We start from the raw sequence: 19367 nt of genomic DNA, 5'->3' as shown, positions 1-19367 counted from the left end.
TTCCAAGCATCATAATTAATTTGTTTTGCAGTTTTAAAGGGCCAAAATCTATGACCAAAACAGCTGAATAAGTAATTTTTAAGACATATTGTGACTGTGTCAGTGTCTTTTTTGCGTGTGCGTGTGGATAAGCTACAATAGGTACCATGTCAACACTGTGAACGCACTTCAAAATGATTAGAAATTATGGTAGGGTAGCAATAAGTAAAATTTGCTGTCTGAAATATTGAGATGGCTCCTTGCAAAAGAACTGGTTTAATTAATCCTTAAAACATAAAGAATTAAATTACCAGTTCAATTACAAATTTACAGCTTTGATTTCTAGCCAAAAGAAAACTTGTTTCATGGGGGAAAAAATTTGGTGCATTACTATTACGAATCATATCTGTTTACATCAAGAAAAATAATCAAAGAAAAATTTAAAGGTACAATGGAATCAGTCGAACTTGAATTATTCATTGTACACATTATTCATTATTTCCAGCATAATTACACTGTTAGTTAATATGTAAAGGATTCTTAAGTTAAAAGTCAACAACTCGACATGAAACAAATGAATGTAAGATCTGGTCGTGCTGCCCACCCCTAGCTATAAGCTACTGTAAAAGGTAGCAAAATGATAAAAATGTCACTAAAAGGGTGTTTCTGATGTCTCTTTGGCAGTTTGTCACCTTTTTTTATGGAGAAGCTTTATAGACTTCCTGCAAGAGCTGAGTCCATCCCTCAGCAATTGTTACCTCATAAAAAGAAATAAACCCTAATGAAGCCATTACACAGTCCATATTCTCCATCAATCATGCCTTTACACTGATATGCCAAAGCGTAATGTTGGTCATGTGCCATTCTCACCTTCTCCTTGGCAAAAGCAGCCCCTGAATCCACAGACAAAACCCAATTACAGATAACAATGTGCTAATCTCTGTTCCCAGGGAGCAGAGAGTCGGTCTGGAGAGAGATAGCGATGCCGTGAGGCTGAAACGCAGGCCAGATACAGCCTGTATGACAGAGCCTGTGTTTTTTTGTTTTTGTTTTTTTTGTCTCCTTCACTCCTTCCTGCTAAAGTCATGCTCTCTTGGACCATCCCATCCCCCTCCTCAACACACACACACACACACAAACACACTCATCCTGACACCTTCGCCACCCTGAATCTTTTACCCTTTTACAGCTAATCTTTAAATGTAAATTCTGTGACGGGAAAATAGAGGAGGCGCAAGATAACAGGTTACATCTTCACTCCTGCGCCGCTATCGTCTTCTGCATCACTGAAAAGCACCTATTCAATAAGATTACCTTCTGGCAGAGTGCACGGCGACACACCGCGGCTTTGTATTCATTAAACACACATCCCCGGCTTATCTGAAATATAAAGGGGCTTGTCAGGATGGCACATTGTGTGTGTGTCTAAGGGGAAGGCAATGTGCATTAGGGCGATTACAATATCAGCCTGGTCCAGATGGAGGCAGGAAAATAAACAGAGGGGGAGAGAGAGCGAGCAAGAGAGAGAGACAGAGACAGAAGACAGAGAGGTAGTTTAGCGTGCGCGTGACTGTGTGTGTGTGTGTGTGTGCGCGAGAGAGAGTGAGTGCGACTGATGGATGTGAGTGAATAAGACGACGTGTTGGAATAAGAGAGGAAGGGAGAAAAAGAGAAGTTAATTGGCAAGTGAATCTTGGATTAACGGAGAAAGAGAGACGGTGAAAGAGACAGAGAGAAAGGAAGGCAGAGAGTGAACAAGGCTTGTCGGCGTGGACACCTGTCAGCTGGAGCAGCGGTTTGTTTAGTCAACCCCAGTCTGGACCGCAATGATGGCCCTATTTTCAAGTTCAAATCCTTGTGTTGTTTTCAGCCATCAAAAATGGACTATTTAGTTTACTATCGATATTCACGGATTAAAAAAATTTGTTATTAATTAAACAGAATATGCACTCAAAATCTAAATATATAATCGATGAAATTAACATATAATAAACAATAAACAGCCAATCTTTTATGTTAAAATAAAATTCTCCATTTTCAATTTAGTATCATTATATTCATTCAAATTTTTACCTAGGTTGAATTTGTTTTGTAAAAACTGTATCGGCTAAAAAAAGCCCAATGTAAATTCTTACACATCCCCCTTTGACTTTATATTGCCTCATTATATTGTACTCTCCAGCCCCACGATACAATAAAAACCACTCATCCTCCTCTCTCACATTATACTTTCATGCTTTATGAAATCCAATAACCACACGCTAAATTCCCCTTGTTGAAAAATTTGTAGCCATTATGCCCCCTATCGATCCGAAGCATGGATTCTGGGAGATGACGGCCGCCTCAATCATTCATGGCCTGCCCTCCGCAGAGACTCACGTCGAGTCAAATCTACAGCCCTCGCAAATAAGGGCCCTTTCTCCCATCTGACAAAGCCCAACAACTCGCGTCGCTTATTTACAGCCCAAGATTGAGTGTGTCAGCAAGTCCAACAGTAGCCCTCAATGAATATAAAGAGCCTCATACATGATATAGCTCAATGGAAAGAGATGCGAGTGAAATAACGCTAATGCATTTTGGGAATGTTTCCCTTAAGAGCTAAAACATTAAGAGCGCATATAATGCACTTGGCTGATGCCGCGTAACTGAACTCGCTCGTTTTTCTTCCCTTTTGTTATTACAATTTTTATTCATCCAGAGAAATTATATGGTCTGTCAGCTTAGACCTTTTTGCACACATACCGGTTGCTCGCTGCAAAATTTACAGCGAGCGTTTCTGTATCCTCGTGCACAAAGAGCGCGGTTTTGATTTAAAACGCGCGTGAAAGAGAAATCGTGAAGCCACGAGACACACCGCGTGTTTGTGCAAGTGTCTGGTGCGAATGTCTGCCGGTTTATGTATGGGGTTAATGACATCACTAATGAAATGAGTTACTGCAATGATAACACGCTTGGCTTTCGGCCAGAACGTCTGCTGTTCGTCATTTAAAATACACGGTGAGCACTTAACTACAAACGTTTTTACGCTGCTCTGCGTTTAAGGTGAATGAGAAGCACATTTATCAGTAGCGGAGCATGCGATGCTCATCTTTCATGAATGCAACAAAAACAAAAAAAAAAAAAAAACTGATTCATACTGCGTGGTTAATTAATTCCTAGTGATGCGTGGTGCATATTTACAGATCACCCTTACAGACAATATGCATTGCATTTGCATATAAGCTTGAACCAATATCTCCCAGATGCACTCAAAAATAATGGATGAGCATTTCCATATCTCTCTCTCTCACACACAGCTGTGTGTGTGTGTGTGTGTGTGTGTGCGTTGGTGTGGGCAGTCGAGTCATCTCTTCATTATCCCGTGGCAGTGTCTGGTTTCATGCGTTTGACCCGCGTGAGGCCAGTGGGAGTGGAGCAGAGGGGAACAGGTGTGAGGCAGGCAGGCTGGTGGCTGTGCAGATGGCCTCAGCCAGAGGATGTTGCTGCCTGCTAATGCTGTCTCCAAACACACACACACACACGCAGCGCTTATCACTCACCCGAACCCTCACCTCCGTCCACCATACGCCATGTTTGCCTTTAATCAAGGTACGCTTGCTACCTGCACTGTCCGTTGGTCTCCGGTTCGAATCTCGACAGCTGACAGGAGCGGAGACCTTAACGAGGTGATGACAAATTCACAGTGGAGAGCGTCACAGTCACGGCCTCTTTTTTTCTGAATCATACCGACACGAGGGAATAACGTCTTAAAAAACCCCAACTGCGTGACTACGGGAGTAAAACAAAACCCTTTCGTAAAATAAAATGTAAATATGCTTTAACACTGCAAAACAACTCCGACTCATACGAAAACAAAAAGCATACATTGGACGCAAGCAACACAAGATGTGAAAACGAGCAAATTTTATCAAGGACACGGCAGTTGTTCAAAATCCCTTTGGGTTTTTTTCCCGTCTTAAAAACACACGGACCGCCACGGAGGGCAAAGGGAAATAAAATTGCCCTTCAATTTCCAACTTTTACCCATCTGGTCTTTAAACTTTAACGGCTCAAGTCAAGAGGGAACTTATAAGCGCCGAGGGCGGACTATTCGCATCATGATGGACTGAGAAGACGATTGATAAGTCGCCGTCGTCGATGCAGCTTCTCGATCAGCTCTGATATCACAGCTGGCCGACTCCTTTTGTCAATTCTCTGTGACGTCACAGTTGTCAGTGGACCGGTTCAACCAATTTGCTGTCACAACTGTTAAACAGACCCTTGTGAAATCCCACTTCTCGGATGAGTCTTAATCCACAATTGTAAGGGATGTTCTTAAAACCTATATATCATCACCTCGGCCAAAAAAACATCTTCTAAACTGTGATGTCACAACTGTGACTGATTGCTCAGTCACAATAAAACACAGCTTTTTAATCCAGTGTCACATCCCGCCTGTCCTCTAAAACGTTATTTATGCACATTTTATAAAGCATCCCCTAAATGCATCCTGCCGTCACAATTGTCTTCCTGCTTCACGCCAGATGCTTACCTGCGCGTGCAATCGGACATTTGATTTGATCAAATCCTCGCGCGCCGGCCAGCATCAACTCAAGATTATTAGAGACGGTTAACGTGTTTATAGACGGAGAGGCGACGGTACACTCGGACAACAGATGACATGCAGACCGCCGGTTAATGTTTGACTGGTTTACTTCATTTATCGTTACGGGTGCTTTCAAGAATTACCGTGCGAATAAGTTAAATGCGTGGCATATTATTCTTATTATATATTTTAAAAAAATGCATACGTTTTCTAAACAAATCTAGAAGCTTCGTGCATTGAGACCTAAGTTTTGCGTTGGATTTGCAAAACTGTAGAGAATTTACGGAGCACGTGAGATAAAGAGACAAAACACCTAAACGATATTCATTAAAAATTGCACTGCGATCTACAGCAATTATAAAATGTTATGCATTCTCCATGTATATGAAAAGGACGGTTATATGTATTTAAAAAAAAAGCGATAAAGATTATATGGCATAAAATTCAGAGTAGATTGAAAAGAAAGAAAGCTTGAATCAGCGATGTTTTTTTTTCATTGTTTACAAATTGAGGTAAATGTCTGCCGATGTTAATTCTGTCAAGATCTGTAGCAGCGAAACCATTACTAAAATGCAAGTGGCCATTTAAAGACCATACGATTAAATATGACAGCCCTGTGTGTTATTATGTTTTGTAGCTGATATTCGCTTTGCGTTGTAAATAATATTACATAAAGCGAACCGGGGATGCAACGCTAACAGTATTCTGCGACAGAAAAATAACATAAAGTGTTTGTCATTTACCCAAATGTAAAATAAAGCACCGTGATAATTTTATTAAACGTGGCTACGGTGTGCAGACTAGTAAGTGTTCATCTGAGGTGACGGGAAATAGAGATAGAAGCAGTAATTGAGCGACTTACACTGAAAAGAGGTAGAAATTCCCACCATGCGTAACGGCGTTGTGAGAGAAAAATTAATTTCCTGTCCTCGACTCCGGTCGATATATTAGATACGTTGCTCAGTCTTAAACGCGTACTTCCAAGACGAAGGAGAAAACGTGTCCGTCAAACTCCAGTGCACAGCTCCAGAGACGCTCCGGCGCAGGAGGGCAGTGAGCTCGAGGCTCGGATGAAGCTCGACCTGACGGGAGGAGGATGCTGTGCGTCTCGAGCTCAACTCATTGAACGCGCCTTTCCTTCAAATGTCCGAATGCGTGAACGCGAAACGCGCACAAACGTTTGATCCTAGTGTGCGACGAGAGTCGGAGAGATCTGGAGAACGCCGAAATAGTGAGGAAAACGGTTTCTTCCGAAGAGCCTCTGACGCCTGCCCGGCTGCGTGGAGAAGCTGTGGTCCTTTGCCTCTAGTCGGCGAGCTTCGGCGGGAAACCCAGGTGCGGCGTGGGCGGGGCTTGCTCTAGCGGTGGGCGGAGCCTGACACAACAGGCATCTGGACATAAATGTGCACAGGTTTATGGGATAAACTCCATATAGAGCGGGATAAAAGTAGTTGTTGATAGGAGTACGGTTTGTTGTGATGCTTTGCTCTCTCTCTCGCTCTCTCTCTCTCTTTCTCTGTCACACACAGCTTGCTTTAACTTAAAGCAAACACTGACCCACAGGCCCCATTTACACCTTGTGTAAACATCTGTTTGGAGAGCGCTACATCTATTATGGAAGCTTTTTCCATCTCAAAGTAAAAAAAAAAAAGGTAATTGTGAAAATATTTGAAAGAAAAAATTGAATCACACTGTGAAAAAGGCATATTAAGCTGCAAGGAAGAATGTAGAAACAGCTCTGCGATCGAAACTAGTTTTTGAAAACAAATATATTATATAAAACATTAACATACTTTTTTAATGCATGTTACATGCAAGAGAAATGTATAGGGTACGGGCAAATGGTGATGAAAATTTTGTCATCAGCACTGTAGCGTAAAACCTGATTCTAACAGTGCATGCTTTGTATGCTTAGCTCGCATATGTGCCCTGAACTTGTATTTTTTGCAGTAATTAGTCCTGGCTGTTGTTTCAAAGTCAAAAAAAAGATAAATCAAAACAACAAACTACTGGAGTTGGCAAAAATAATAGATCCCTGTGCTGACAAGTTTGCAAATTGGTTAAGTGTTGCATGCGAGTTTAGTTTAAATGAGTACAAGGACATTTTTTATTGCTCATAAATTTGAGAGAAAAAGCGCAGACTTTAAGCAAGTATAAAACTTTCTAGCTTGCATGCGCTGACTGCCTGAATTTGCATATGCTATCAGATATGAGCCATGCGTCTGACTGCTTACTTTGAAACGCTAAAGTAGTTCAGGCTTAAATAATACACGTTCTTCAGGTAGTACAGGTATCCTCCCCACAACAAGCTGTAAAGAAAGTGTACAAAGGAGACACATTGAAACACATTAGTACCGAGTGTAAAGAGTGATGTTTTTCAGCGGACCAACTGCGATTGGATTACCCAAGACCTTAATACTAGGTGTAAACAGGGCCATAGATATCCCCAACACCCCCAAGCCAAAAAAACAGATTTTGTAGTCAATCAATATGAGTTTTTCAATGACCCCTTCTTCAACTTTTACATTTGGTCCCCCCCTCAATCTGGAATATTTGGTTACATCCTTGGGCAAACACTTCCCCGACCATCTGGACTTCATCTCGGCCCGCCAAGCCAGGAAAAGCAGAAGCGTCGTTTACAGCCCGATGATAACAGCCTCTTTCACACAGACGCTGTTCATGAAGTTAATGCATCGCAGACTCCCTCTCCCAAATCTCACTTTTAACCCCAACTCGACCCATGGGTTGCATGCTTCAAGTGAGATGTATATTCTAGAGGCGTTTTTTTTTACAATAAGGAACTGCAGCAAGATTATGAAATCATTCTGGCAACTACCATTAACTCGGCCGGAGCTCAATATATGATGTCTTGTACTCATGTTAACAATGTTTTCCTCTTGTTACAGCCGCTCAAATGAGGATTTATTCATGCAAAGACTGAGCTTAATTTTTAGTATTTATTTTCTCATTTGACAAGTTGTCTCAGAGATCACAAAAAGTCTGTAACTCTGACAAAACTTCTCTCACTAGTTCGTGATGTGCAGGTTTGACTCTTTGTTCCCCTCAGACAAAGACGACACTGTGAGATGCCTCTCAATTTGGGAGCCTGCGAGCCGCCAGCTGAATGAAACACGCTCGTGTCAGATCAGCACAAACAGACCCTACCCTCTGTTATCACAAGGACTCAATCCGATCTCTTTTGTGCACAGCGTGTGTTAGAGAAAAGCTTCTTGTGGCAATCACAGGGCAACATCTTGACACCGGAGGCAAAAAGGATGGTGGTTTAGGAAACCTGCAGGGGCACAAACGGGTGTCGTGTCCACTGATAACAGCACAAGAGACCAGGAAACACACAGTGCTGTTTTTGCCGCTGGGGTTCCTGAAAGTTAGCCGCCCTGGGCGACGGGCCGCACACATACAGGATACCTCGCCTCTGCTGAGAGAAAAACATGCTGGGTCTGACACACACAAACGGCCACACAGACTTCCTGCATTTCCCCACCTACCGGTCAACCACCTGTGGCATACATGCAATCAAGCCACTGTCTGAGAGCTCTAAAACGACAGCAAAAGTCAATAATGTGACGCTGATTTATTAATTTAGCTGGTGTTTTGAGGAACAAAACGAAGCGATTTATCTTAGGAGGGAAGTAACCAATTTACAGTTATGCTTGCTATACGCATTCATGGAGCACATCCTTTACAGCAAGATAGTTAAGAGCCAAATATTAAAAGTTCTGAATGAAACAGTTGCTTGTCCTCATTAAGTTTCAAACAAAAAAGTCAAAACTACAACTGCTCAGTTTCTCACATTCTTCAAAATATTTTCTTCTGCGTTTAAAAAAAAATAAATGTAACAAGTTTTTGGAGCAAGTTTGAAGCAATTTCGGGGTGGGGTGAGTGATGACAATTTTTACTTTTAGGTGAACTATTCGTTTTATAAATGAATTTCGGAGAGCCTGCAATACCTGGCATTTATTTTTTTTTTATGTATTTCTGCTATGAACTCTTGGAAAAAAATATAGACATCTTCTTAGTCAATAAAGAACACAAAACAAAATAAGAGAGAATAAAAGCAGAGTAAACTCAATGAAATATTGGATTTTTAAAACCTTTAAAACTCCAGAGTGCCTTGTGCAGTTTAATCCTCCATCAGAGTTGCTATTATCCTTAATGGAAAATAACGTCAATATCAACTGAAAGTGCACACTTTGCCGTTGTGTCCTGTTTTGCTCATTTAAAGTTCTGATTTGCACTGTCCAATCTTTAGCAAAGCAAATGAAATGGATTTATTATTGACAAGGATGCACAAGTTAACTCTATGCAGCTACAAAATTGTTTCTGCAAAAGTCATGACTTACTGTATAAGAGATTTTTCTTTCCACTGCAGCGCCTGTACGACAGGCTCATGGTTCACTTGACATATTATTGAATTCAAATTCTGCCTGGCAGCTCCCACTTCCTGAGAGCGAAGGGGAGAATCTAAGTGGGAAGAAATTGACAAGCGCTTCTACCTATGCGATAATGTAATTAGCGAGCCGTTCTCCAGAGCTTCACCCAATTCCCCAACTATGTTCTTGTCAGAAGGCCATATATTGCTAGATGATTTTTCACACCTTCCCTTTGCTCTTTAGATTAGCAAATCACACTTGCCTTTACATTTACCTCTTGTTTTTTTTTTTTTAATCCCCCAGTCAATTCATCAGACATATCAACCAACAGACCTCTCTTTGTGTAAATGAAAATATGGAGAGAAGCAATTCAGCACAGCCCTGCCCTTGGGTATCTCATAAGACAGATCAGGCCAAAGTGGCAGATATATAAGTCTCTCAGTGCTGAAGTTTGGGGATCTGGGAGCGTCCTCTGGGTGCTGGGATCTGCACAGTTCTTTTTGAAGTGCACACATGTGAAAAACACATCTCAGTGCCTTCAACCAGCCCAGCTCCCTTCGGCAATAAAAGTTGACAGACAAGATATATGAAGTGTAACGTTGCCCTGCCTGTCAGTCACAGATGTATAAACACACATACACACTCACACACAGTCTTTCTGAACCGCGCTCCTTGAAATATGTCCCCGTCGCCGTGCCATGAGAATGAAAGACAGTGTATTGATTTGCCCAGACCTGACTTGTTTCAACAACTGGAAGTGCTCTCAGTCAAATGGATTTCCCACACATCAGGAGAAGCCTACTGTCTGTGAAGCAGACAAATTAAGAAGCCAGAAAAAGGAAGCATAAAAACACTCTGGCATACAGTACATATGAGGACACCCGCTACGCACACACAAACGCATTAGACAAATATGATTTAAGGTAGCCAAGGCCCACTGTTGGCACAGAAGTGTTTGTTTGCACCAGGAGAAGACATCAACATAAATGAATCACCATAGTGGAAAGGGATATCAACAAATAAGTTTTTTAACAAGGGAGTATTTTCAGCTTGTGTTTACAGGCTTGGCCTACCTCAATTCACATAAACTAAATGAAGCAAAATGTTATGAGCTTCTCAATAGACAAAAAAACGTCACATTGAGCCATATTTTTATTCTGTAATCTGATGTATTTGAGAATTATATTTGATATTTAAAGTTGACGAATGCAGGACTTGACTTCATCCATCAACTGACAGACTGAAAAAAAAATGTGTTCAGGAATTGCAGTTGAGGGGTTTGAAAAGTAAGGGGCAGAATTAAGTTGTAAAGCGTCATCACTGGTCACTGTCCAATAATTTGAGCTATGTGTACAAATACTTTCTCCCTTGATGGCCAATTAAAATGTGTGTATTTTGTCATAATAATTGTCATTATCATTCACTTTATATGATCATTATAAGAGTTGCAATTTTTACCAGTATTTGGAGATTCTTTAAAGCACGAAATAGACTTTTGTCCCAGTCACAGCTTAGTCACATGGCATTCATGCCTCAGTACTGTAGGGTTTGTATGTAGTGTGGCCATGACCACATATGGCAAAATTTGGTATTTGTACACAAGGTAATGCCAACAGCTTTTATAAACCTCCATGGTTTAAAGGCTCTGTGAGTCTGATTCTGAGTGCTGAGTTAGCTGCTTTGCTAAAAAGTGTCTGCTAAGAACATAAATGGTAATTTAATACAAGTTTTTTAGGCGGAACTAGACTTGGCTGACTCTTACGTGATGGTGGCTACACAGTAGCCATCAGAACCAAATGAACTCTGCAGACAATTCATGTGCAAAGCACATCTGACTCTCAAGCTGACTGCTCGAGTCTAGAGACTTCCCACACTCTACTATTAATGGAATAGTTCACCCAAAACTGAAAATACTGTTATTATTTATTCACCCTTATGTCTTTCCAAAGCCATATAACTTTCTTTTCTTCCATGGAACACGAGGTGAATTTTTGAAGAATAGCAACTCCTGTTCACTCAGTATAATGAAAGTAAATGAGGACTGGGACTGTCAAACTTCAAAAGGCACCATAAAAACATGATTAAAGTTTCATAAAAGTAGCCCAAACGAATTGTGTACTATATTCCAAGTTTTCTGAAGTCATACAATAGCTTTGTGTGAAGAACAAACTAAAAGTCATTATTCCCAAATAACTTTTCAGTAGGCTGTTAACTGTTCCTTGAGTTATGGAGTAAGTGAGTGAGTGAACAAATCATTCAGAACCAATTTTAATTATTTTTCCTCATTTCCATTGAATTGTAAAGAGTGGCCAAGATATTCATCAAAAATAGTTCCATGGAAGAAAATTATTCAAGTCTGGGTCAACATGAGGGTGAGAAAATGGTAACACAATCATTTCAAGGCGAACCATCCTTTTAAACTCACCATGGTATTTTTCCCCACTAGTAGACAGGAGAAACAGAAAAAGAGAAGCAAAGAAAACAGAGACTTTGTAAGGGAGGAGAGAGCTGTCTCTGGCTGAGGAAAAGAGAAGAGAAAAGACAGACAGCAGAGGAGCCACACTGCCAAAGGTAGGCCTGATTGGCAGCATCACTTCTCACCATTCATCACACGGGAACTCCAGACTTCCCAAATCCTTCAGCAGATGGAGCGGCCACTCGGTTTAAACACCTGATATGAAGCCATCCGTCATGCTGTAATGCGGCAGTTGGGTCTGCAGCTGGGCCCCCGATACGGTGCGGCACGGCTCTGGCGGGCTTGGAAAGTAGCCTGAGTGCACCCGTGATGGACTAGAGCCAGGCAACCTGCATCGCACCACGCTCTCCCCTGATAGCATTCACAGCCCTCCACTGGACCATGGAACAGGTGGATGCGAAAGAGAGAGAGAGAAAGACGGAGTGACTTCATGCGTAGTGGAGTGGGGGCAAGGTTGAAGCAGAGTGGAGGATAGAAAAATGCACACAGCTTCCTGTGTTGAATACCAATGATTTCAAAACCCTAAGAGCCGTACGCCAACCCCACACAAATAAATAATCATTACCGTCCTTTAGACAGGCACAGAAAAGGTGCAGTTTATTTCAGCAAAATAAACTAGGCACAGATGCTCTGCTCAAAAAACCTAGTTAGCCGCCTACTGAGGCAGCATTTTAAGGCAACATATGTAAAAGCTGTTCAAAAAAAGGGAGAAAACTAAATCATGCTGCCTACTAAGATGCCTTGTTTTATCCAAAGCATCATCACAAACACACTACAGCAACCACTGTCTGGAACATACATGAGATTGCAAAGCTGAATTTTCAGCATCACTCGACTTTTCAATGTCATGTGATCCTTCAGAAATCATTTTAATGCTGATTTGGTACTCAGAAAAATGTGTCAGTATTATTATAAATGTAGGTTAATTCATATTTTAATTATATTATATTAATATAAAGTATCCACATGAAGTTGATGGCTAATTCTATTAAAATCTGTTGTAAATACAACCTACCAAACTACCTAAGATATTCCACCACAGTTATGAGACCACCGGATGAGAGCAGCTCGGCGCAATGTGACAAAATACTATAGAACCCATTATAATCAGTGATGCTGTCTAGACTTGATGTGGTGCAAAAAATAAAAAGAATAGTCTGCACCACAGCTATAAAGGCACAGATGAACAATACTGTTGGAATCACTTTCAGAACAATTTTTCCAGCTGGTGAACGATAAAAACATCTACAGCCAATCAGAATCAATCATGCTATAAAAAACTAGAAAATTTAAAGCGGTAGATAAGCGCTTAACATAAACAGACAAAATACTCCATTGGTGTGGATGCTAATATAGTTATCTTATAGTTATCTTTATAGTCATCGTGTTTGGTGTGAAATAGCCTTTACAGACAGACCTTAGCTGTTGTGGCTTAGCTTGACTCGGCACAGTGCGACACAACAAATCCTGTGCATTTTTTTATATTATTTATAGCGCGAAAACAGTATAGTAATTAAATATTTGCTTAATTAACACTAAAGCTCATTCTATCTATTTGTAGATCATTAAACGGTTACGCTGCCTCAGAAACATGTCCAAAATCAGTTTCGTGAAGCTCCTTAGTGCGCTGCGAAGTCATTGCCAGATAAGGCAGCAAGGCATCAAGTCTAGGTCTACTATATAGGCAGTGAGTCAGCTTTTTAGGTTTTGGAACAGAGCTAGAAGAGTTTATTATTCTGTATCTCTCTCTCACACACACACACACACACACACACACACACACACAGACTGCAGTGTATCCTCACGCACATTAGCCGGAGCTCTTGCTGCAGGCTTTGTGGAAGCCTTGAGTCTGAGGACTAATTTGTCAACAAAAACAATTAGGGGGAATGATCCGTTACACTGGTTTTAATGAGTACAGTCAGGTCACAACACTAGAAGTGACAACGGAAAGGTCATCACGGCACCACTCAGATACCCAGCCTCCCACTCACACCCACCCATATCACAACTGCTTATGTAAACCGTAATTGTTCAGTACTTAAACACAGCATGAACACGCATGTCTAAGTGTTCATATAAAGACACCATTTCAGCGATGGATTCCAATAATAAAAGAGTCTATCTGCAGTTTTTTATCACTGAGTAATCACAAACATTTTATGTGAGAGCTTTGTTTATTTCTATGACCTTGGTGAGGCCTTAGTGGATATCTAATAGAGACAGTGGTTGCTGTAGCTATGGTAACCATGGAGGATTCTAACTTTTGTTTGATTTGAATGGGAATGTCTTTACCCAGTTAAGCTTGGCATTGCTTCAAGTATTCCGAGAGCAGCTATGTCTACAAATCAAATGAGTGTTTTATCTACAATTAGTAACTACTGTTAATTAAAAGCATGTGTATGCCTATGCACAACGACCTTTTTAGTAAATGTGAATTGCTTCGAATAATAGCATATTTGATCAGTTTTGGTCTGCTTCTTTGAACACAATATCATTAGCGTTTTAATCTATTAGCTAACAAACCCGTGTAACATCAAAGTGCCAACTGAAGTTGATCAATAGTGCATTAATTACAGCGTCTGGCAAATTGGGTTCAGCTTGTGTAATTGTACAGATACCCTGTTTTTAAATAACGTTTTTTTTTTCATTTTAACATTAAAAGCTAATTTTGCTCTCAGAAATGAGGTCACTTCCCACAGCTGCATGTTACTCACTGTCCTTGCCCCTCCATTATCCAATGTCAGGCTTTAACTATGTAGAAAAGAGCTTTTTTGTCACAGATCACTGCTTAACCTTTTACAAATGCTTCATCTCCACCTCATCACAGACCTTCGTCGTCTATCTGCTGTCTGGTGGAGGAAATGGCTCACATTTGTGGACACTCTTACCTTCCCCCCACTTGTAGGAAATGCATTTGAAAGCATGCACAGAAGAGCACAGATGGGCTGCAGGTGAGACGCTGTATGCTACAAACAGCTGTAGTAGTCATATTTTGACCTCTGGGTGTTGTTTATAGTATGACGGCCAACAAAATGCTTCTGAAAAGCACATAATGGCTACGTTTTGAAAAAAGCACTGTTCTTTCTTGCGTCTGTGAAAGTATATATGGTAATTGTATGTTTTTGCATTGAATACTGTACCTTGCAGTCCAATGCATTCAATCGGACAGTCCGATTTTCCAGGAATTTCCAACGTGAAGGACAAACCAGAAATAATCAGTTGTGAATTGTTGCATTTTTTTTTTTTTTACTTATCCTAACATATTTGTTCAAACTGCTAAATGTTACAACATTTTTAATAGTATTTTAATAAAAGTGCAAAATAGTAGTTAGTTAATAGTTAATAGTAGTTATTGTATTTTATTAAATCTAGAATCATTAAAGGAAATTAATTACTTAGAATACACACTTGAAATTACTTGGAATATGCATTAACTGCAAATACAGAATAAAAAAAAGTAAAAGAGCCTAAATAATTAATGAAAATGGGAAATCAGTCAATCAATCAATCAATCAATCAATCAATCAATCAATCAATCAATAAAATCAAATTCAAAATATCTCAGTAAAACTAAAACGGCTATGTACTGAATTAACCAAATCATATAAAAAGTAGCAATCTGTAATTGTTAACTTAAATATTATTTAAGCCATAAAAACATATTTACTTAAATTAAGTTGATTCAAATATTTAATAATATCACTTTGCTTAGATTTATAGTTTTCAGCATTGTGAGGTCATTTGAAATAAATATGAAATAATAATGTATTATTGAGCTTTAAAAACATACGGCGTACACTTCACTGTATTCAGTACAGTATTAAGCTAGCATTCAAATCCCAACATTTGGCACTTTTCTGCTATCAAAGCATATTATAATTTACATGTGTGGAGCTGTTTATGTAGCTGGACTGTGACAACTACTAGTTTCATTTATAAACTAGCTCAAGGTTGCTTTAAAAATCTGCATTCATCCAAATGAAAAAAAGAGAAAGAGAGCCAGACAATGCGATGGAGTGATAATGCTATAAAAAAGGTGAGTTACTGGTAGTGTGGTGTGCTCAGGTTGTGTCAGTACGATGGTGTTGCAATTAAGGCAAGGCTGATTTGTCTGATCAGGCATGTGAGCAGAGAGACTGGAGCTGTCAAAGACAGCCTGAGCAATTTCTGGAGGTGCAGCCGCCTATGAAAGAAAATGTCATCAGAATCAGTGAAAAGCCATTACGTTAGAAGGGTGGAAAATGCTTTGAAGGTAATAATGCACTCGGTAATTAAATGAATATGAATGCCAACTGTCCGTGCCACTTTGAGAGAGTCACTTTCACAAAGAGATCATTCTCTTATTGTCCAATCAATTGGGGGAGGGCAGAAAAGACTAAAAAAAAAATGAACTCTTCACACCATCGAGTGCGTTTTGTTGAGTGTAGCCTCTCGGGTTTGTCGAGGGGGCCAAGGTTAAGACGCTGCTGCAAACATCACTCGCATCTGACCATACGCAACGCAGCCACACGCGGAGTGTCTGAAACAATGAAGGCAAACATTGCTGCAAAGGATGAATGAATTGATAGAGAAGCATTCGGCCTCTTATCAGATAGCTTTTATTCTCTGGTCTGGTGGATCGCGCCGTTTCATGCAGCGAGAGCTGTGCAGTAGGGAGATAAGGAGAGAGCTTCTACAAAGAGCTCAATTTATGAATGCGGTCAATATCCGAGGCATGCAACACTTAGTCACATCATCATGCTTCTCCAGCTGGATGTTATCAGAGACTGACTAGGACAAAACACGAGAATGAAAGAGGGAGAGTAGAGCGAGAAGAGAGAGAGAGAGAGATTGTATTAATGTGAACAGTACTCACAGTTGGACAATGCCACCCCCCCAGTGAGATAATTTCCTCTCAAAATTGCAATCAAAGCTGCCGAAACACTTCAGCAACAATATTAACTCAACGGCTCCTAGGGGGGAACTTTTTATCCCTCTGGTTTTTGCCAACCCATCTTTTCTTTTATTCTGTCATGCAAAATGCCCTGTCAATATCCTCAACATTAACGTTTAATCATAAATTTGAAGGATGCTGAACAGAGGGCGTTTTTCATTTTGGGAACAATAAACGTCCTTCAAAGGCTCTTAGCACAAAAAAATAACAGCGTGCATCAAAAGTGCTCAGGCAGAAGTATTGAGCAGACCCTTGAATCCTTATTCAGATTACAGTACATTTATGACAAGAGAAATTTTACATTTTTTATCAGTTATTATAAAAATAACTGAATCTTTGTCTAGACGTTTAGGATCTGTGAGGTTCAGGACTCTTTCATGGCTCGTGAGAATTACAGGAGATCTCAGTTATGCTTTCTTTCCATTTTTTTTTTTGCTAAATTACCGAAGCATTTGACTTTGATGTCTGGGTAAATCGGATCGCAAGACATTTCTGAGACTTTGCTTCCCATTTAATCTCCACAACACCGGCTTCCATTTATATGCATGTGAAAGTACAGTAAGAGATCGGAAACACAAGCTCATGTTTTGAAGCCTTTGATTACGCTGTGTTCCAAAGTTCAGGCTTGGTGAACGTTTTGACCTGTCAGTTTGTATCATGACGATTTGGAACCATTCACATACACTTGCACTGTAAAAAAAAATTTGGCTGGCAAAATAATTTAGTAAAAAAAAAAAAAAATAAATAATGGTAAACACATGTACAGAACAAGCTGTAAATTAAAACATGACAACCATCATAATAATATTGCAGATGGTAAAACAGAAAGCCACATGAAGAATCAACCTTCATCAAAAGTAGCTTTTCCACAAGCTGAAGTATATACTAAAATGCATAAGGTGCACAGAGATTACGACTAAATCATACATTGATTTGTTTATTTTACTTCTTAAAACTGTACAATTAACAGCATTTTAGTGTAAAGTTACATTAAATTTGTGGTTAAATCGTATACAGTTTTTCTCTGTATATAGTATGGGAACTTCATTTATTTATGAACAGTAAGTTTCATATATAACATTTTTCTTCCTGTAGTATTTGTTTTTACACTACTACTAGTATGACTATGACTTTAACAAATGTCTAATGGCATGAGAGATTAGTATAACCAAAATATGTTTACATTATAATGTAAATAACTGACTTTCGGCTTCTTGGATGACTTATGAGTCGAGTCAGAAATCAGCCAAGAAACCAACTCGGCATTTAGTCAGTCTGTCAGTTATTTCCATTATAATTTGAAAGCTAGAAATAATTTATTACAAAAAAACAAGCTTCAGAAGATGTGTGAGAACTCCCCAAAGGTGTATAGGTTAGTTTTACCTCGCAGTACTTGCAAATATATATGATTTATGGAGCTTTAAAATAACGGCCGCTATCCACCCCTGCATTACCAAGCTTTGAAGATCCAGGCTAAATTTTTTAAAAACTCAAAAAAATCAGTGTTCATCTGAAAGAAGAAAGTCATATACACCTAGGATGGCTTCGGGGTGAGTAAAATATTGAGGTATTTTCATTTTTGGGAGAACTATTCCTTTAAATTTGAGCGCTGCGTTTTTAAAACACTGTTTCATGTGAGAGACTCGCTGGAAAAACACGAGTGCAACAGTAAAAGGCATCTGTCTAATGCATGTTTACAGACAAATGACGAAAACGCAGCAGAGAAAAATGCTAAAATATTTTTGTGTGACTGCCCTCTTAGACCTGCAGTGAAGCTGGTGCGTTTTCTCTCTGCACCGAACGGCCGCGAGATTTCCATAATATGACGTGCTTGTCTTCTGCAGTGGCACAAGTTGACACCAGGACTATTCTGTTAGTAGAAGAGAAGCCCTCAGACCCTGAGTTTGTATAAACTCTTCTATTTGTCATAATTACTTGATTGTGGGGGACGTCTAGGAAAGGTCTAATCAATCTGATTTAATTAAGTGCAGTCAGACAGTTGAAATGAGCAGAATGGAAGTAATAAGCACATTTAAATCTGCATATCTGAGCTCGACTAACAACGCCAATTCAAGGCACTTACGCATTTACCATTCTTTTGTCTCCAAATGAAAAAGAAAAGGAAAAAGAAAGCAAAAAAAGTGTCTCTCACTTGGAATAAAGTGAAATTAGGACTTTTTGTTCTCAGGATGTATTACAAAAAATTCATTGCAACAGAAAGTTTTCAGTTTGATTTATTTTTGACGGATATAAAGAAACAAAGTCTTATAAAGTATTGATTCTAATGCAATGCACTGTCATCTACTAGTGAACTGAACTGAACTGCCCTGTTTTTCAAGGGCACAGGGAGGGCAGGCGAATCCGCAGCATTACAGCTGGAAATGGTGCAGGGAAGGCTTTGGTTTCTGGTGAAGCTAGGGAGGGGTGTAGACAACATGACAAACCAGAAGAGACAGAGCATCATTAGGTTTCCCTCAGGCCAAGCACAGGCACTCATGGAGAAAGGAAATGCTCACTAGCTCCTGAAAGAAAAGACAAGGTGACTGGTACAAAACTGTCCTGTGTATGACAGTCCCTCATACCAGAGACCACTCCTCTGTTATGGGCTTCGGAGAAAGGTGACATTCAAAGGGTAGCAGAGCTGATACACAGGCCTGTCTGTGCATCTCACAACAACTTCAGTATATATATATATATATATGTATATATATATATATATATATATATATATATATATATATATATATATATATATGTATATATATATATATATATATATATATATATATATATATATATATATATATATATATATATATATATATATATATATATATATATATATATATATATATATATATATATATATATATATATATATATATATATATATATATATATATATATATATATATATATGTATATATATATATATATATATATATATATATATATATATATATATATATATATATATATATATATATATATATATATATA

The 19367-nt window shown here is 39.3% G+C and overlaps 1 protein-coding gene across 3 annotated transcripts in view; it reads right to left on the bottom strand.

Moving 5' to 3' along the window:
* Window positions 1-5880, bottom strand: part of runx1t1 (RUNX1 partner transcriptional co-repressor 1) — a 51630-nt gene extending 45750 nt beyond the window's left edge. For all 3 annotated transcript variants that reach the window (XM_043218066.1, XM_043218067.1, XM_043218068.1), the window contains exon 1: window positions 5427-5880. In XM_043218066.1, the coding sequence (XP_043074001.1) occupies window positions 5427-5454 (28 nt within the window). In that variant the 5' untranslated portion in view covers window positions 5455-5880. The remainder of the gene's footprint in view (window positions 1-5426) is intronic.
* Window positions 5881-19367: the final 13487 nt, after the last annotated feature.

The sequence above is a fragment of the Puntigrus tetrazona genome, chromosome 19, assembly GCF_018831695.1.
Source record: "Puntigrus tetrazona isolate hp1 chromosome 19, ASM1883169v1, whole genome shotgun sequence".
NCBI classification, from domain to species: Eukaryota; Metazoa; Chordata; class Actinopteri; order Cypriniformes; family Cyprinidae; genus Puntigrus; species Puntigrus tetrazona.
The sequence above is the reverse complement of the archived record's forward strand: the minus strand, read 5'-3'. Positions and strand labels throughout refer to the sequence as shown.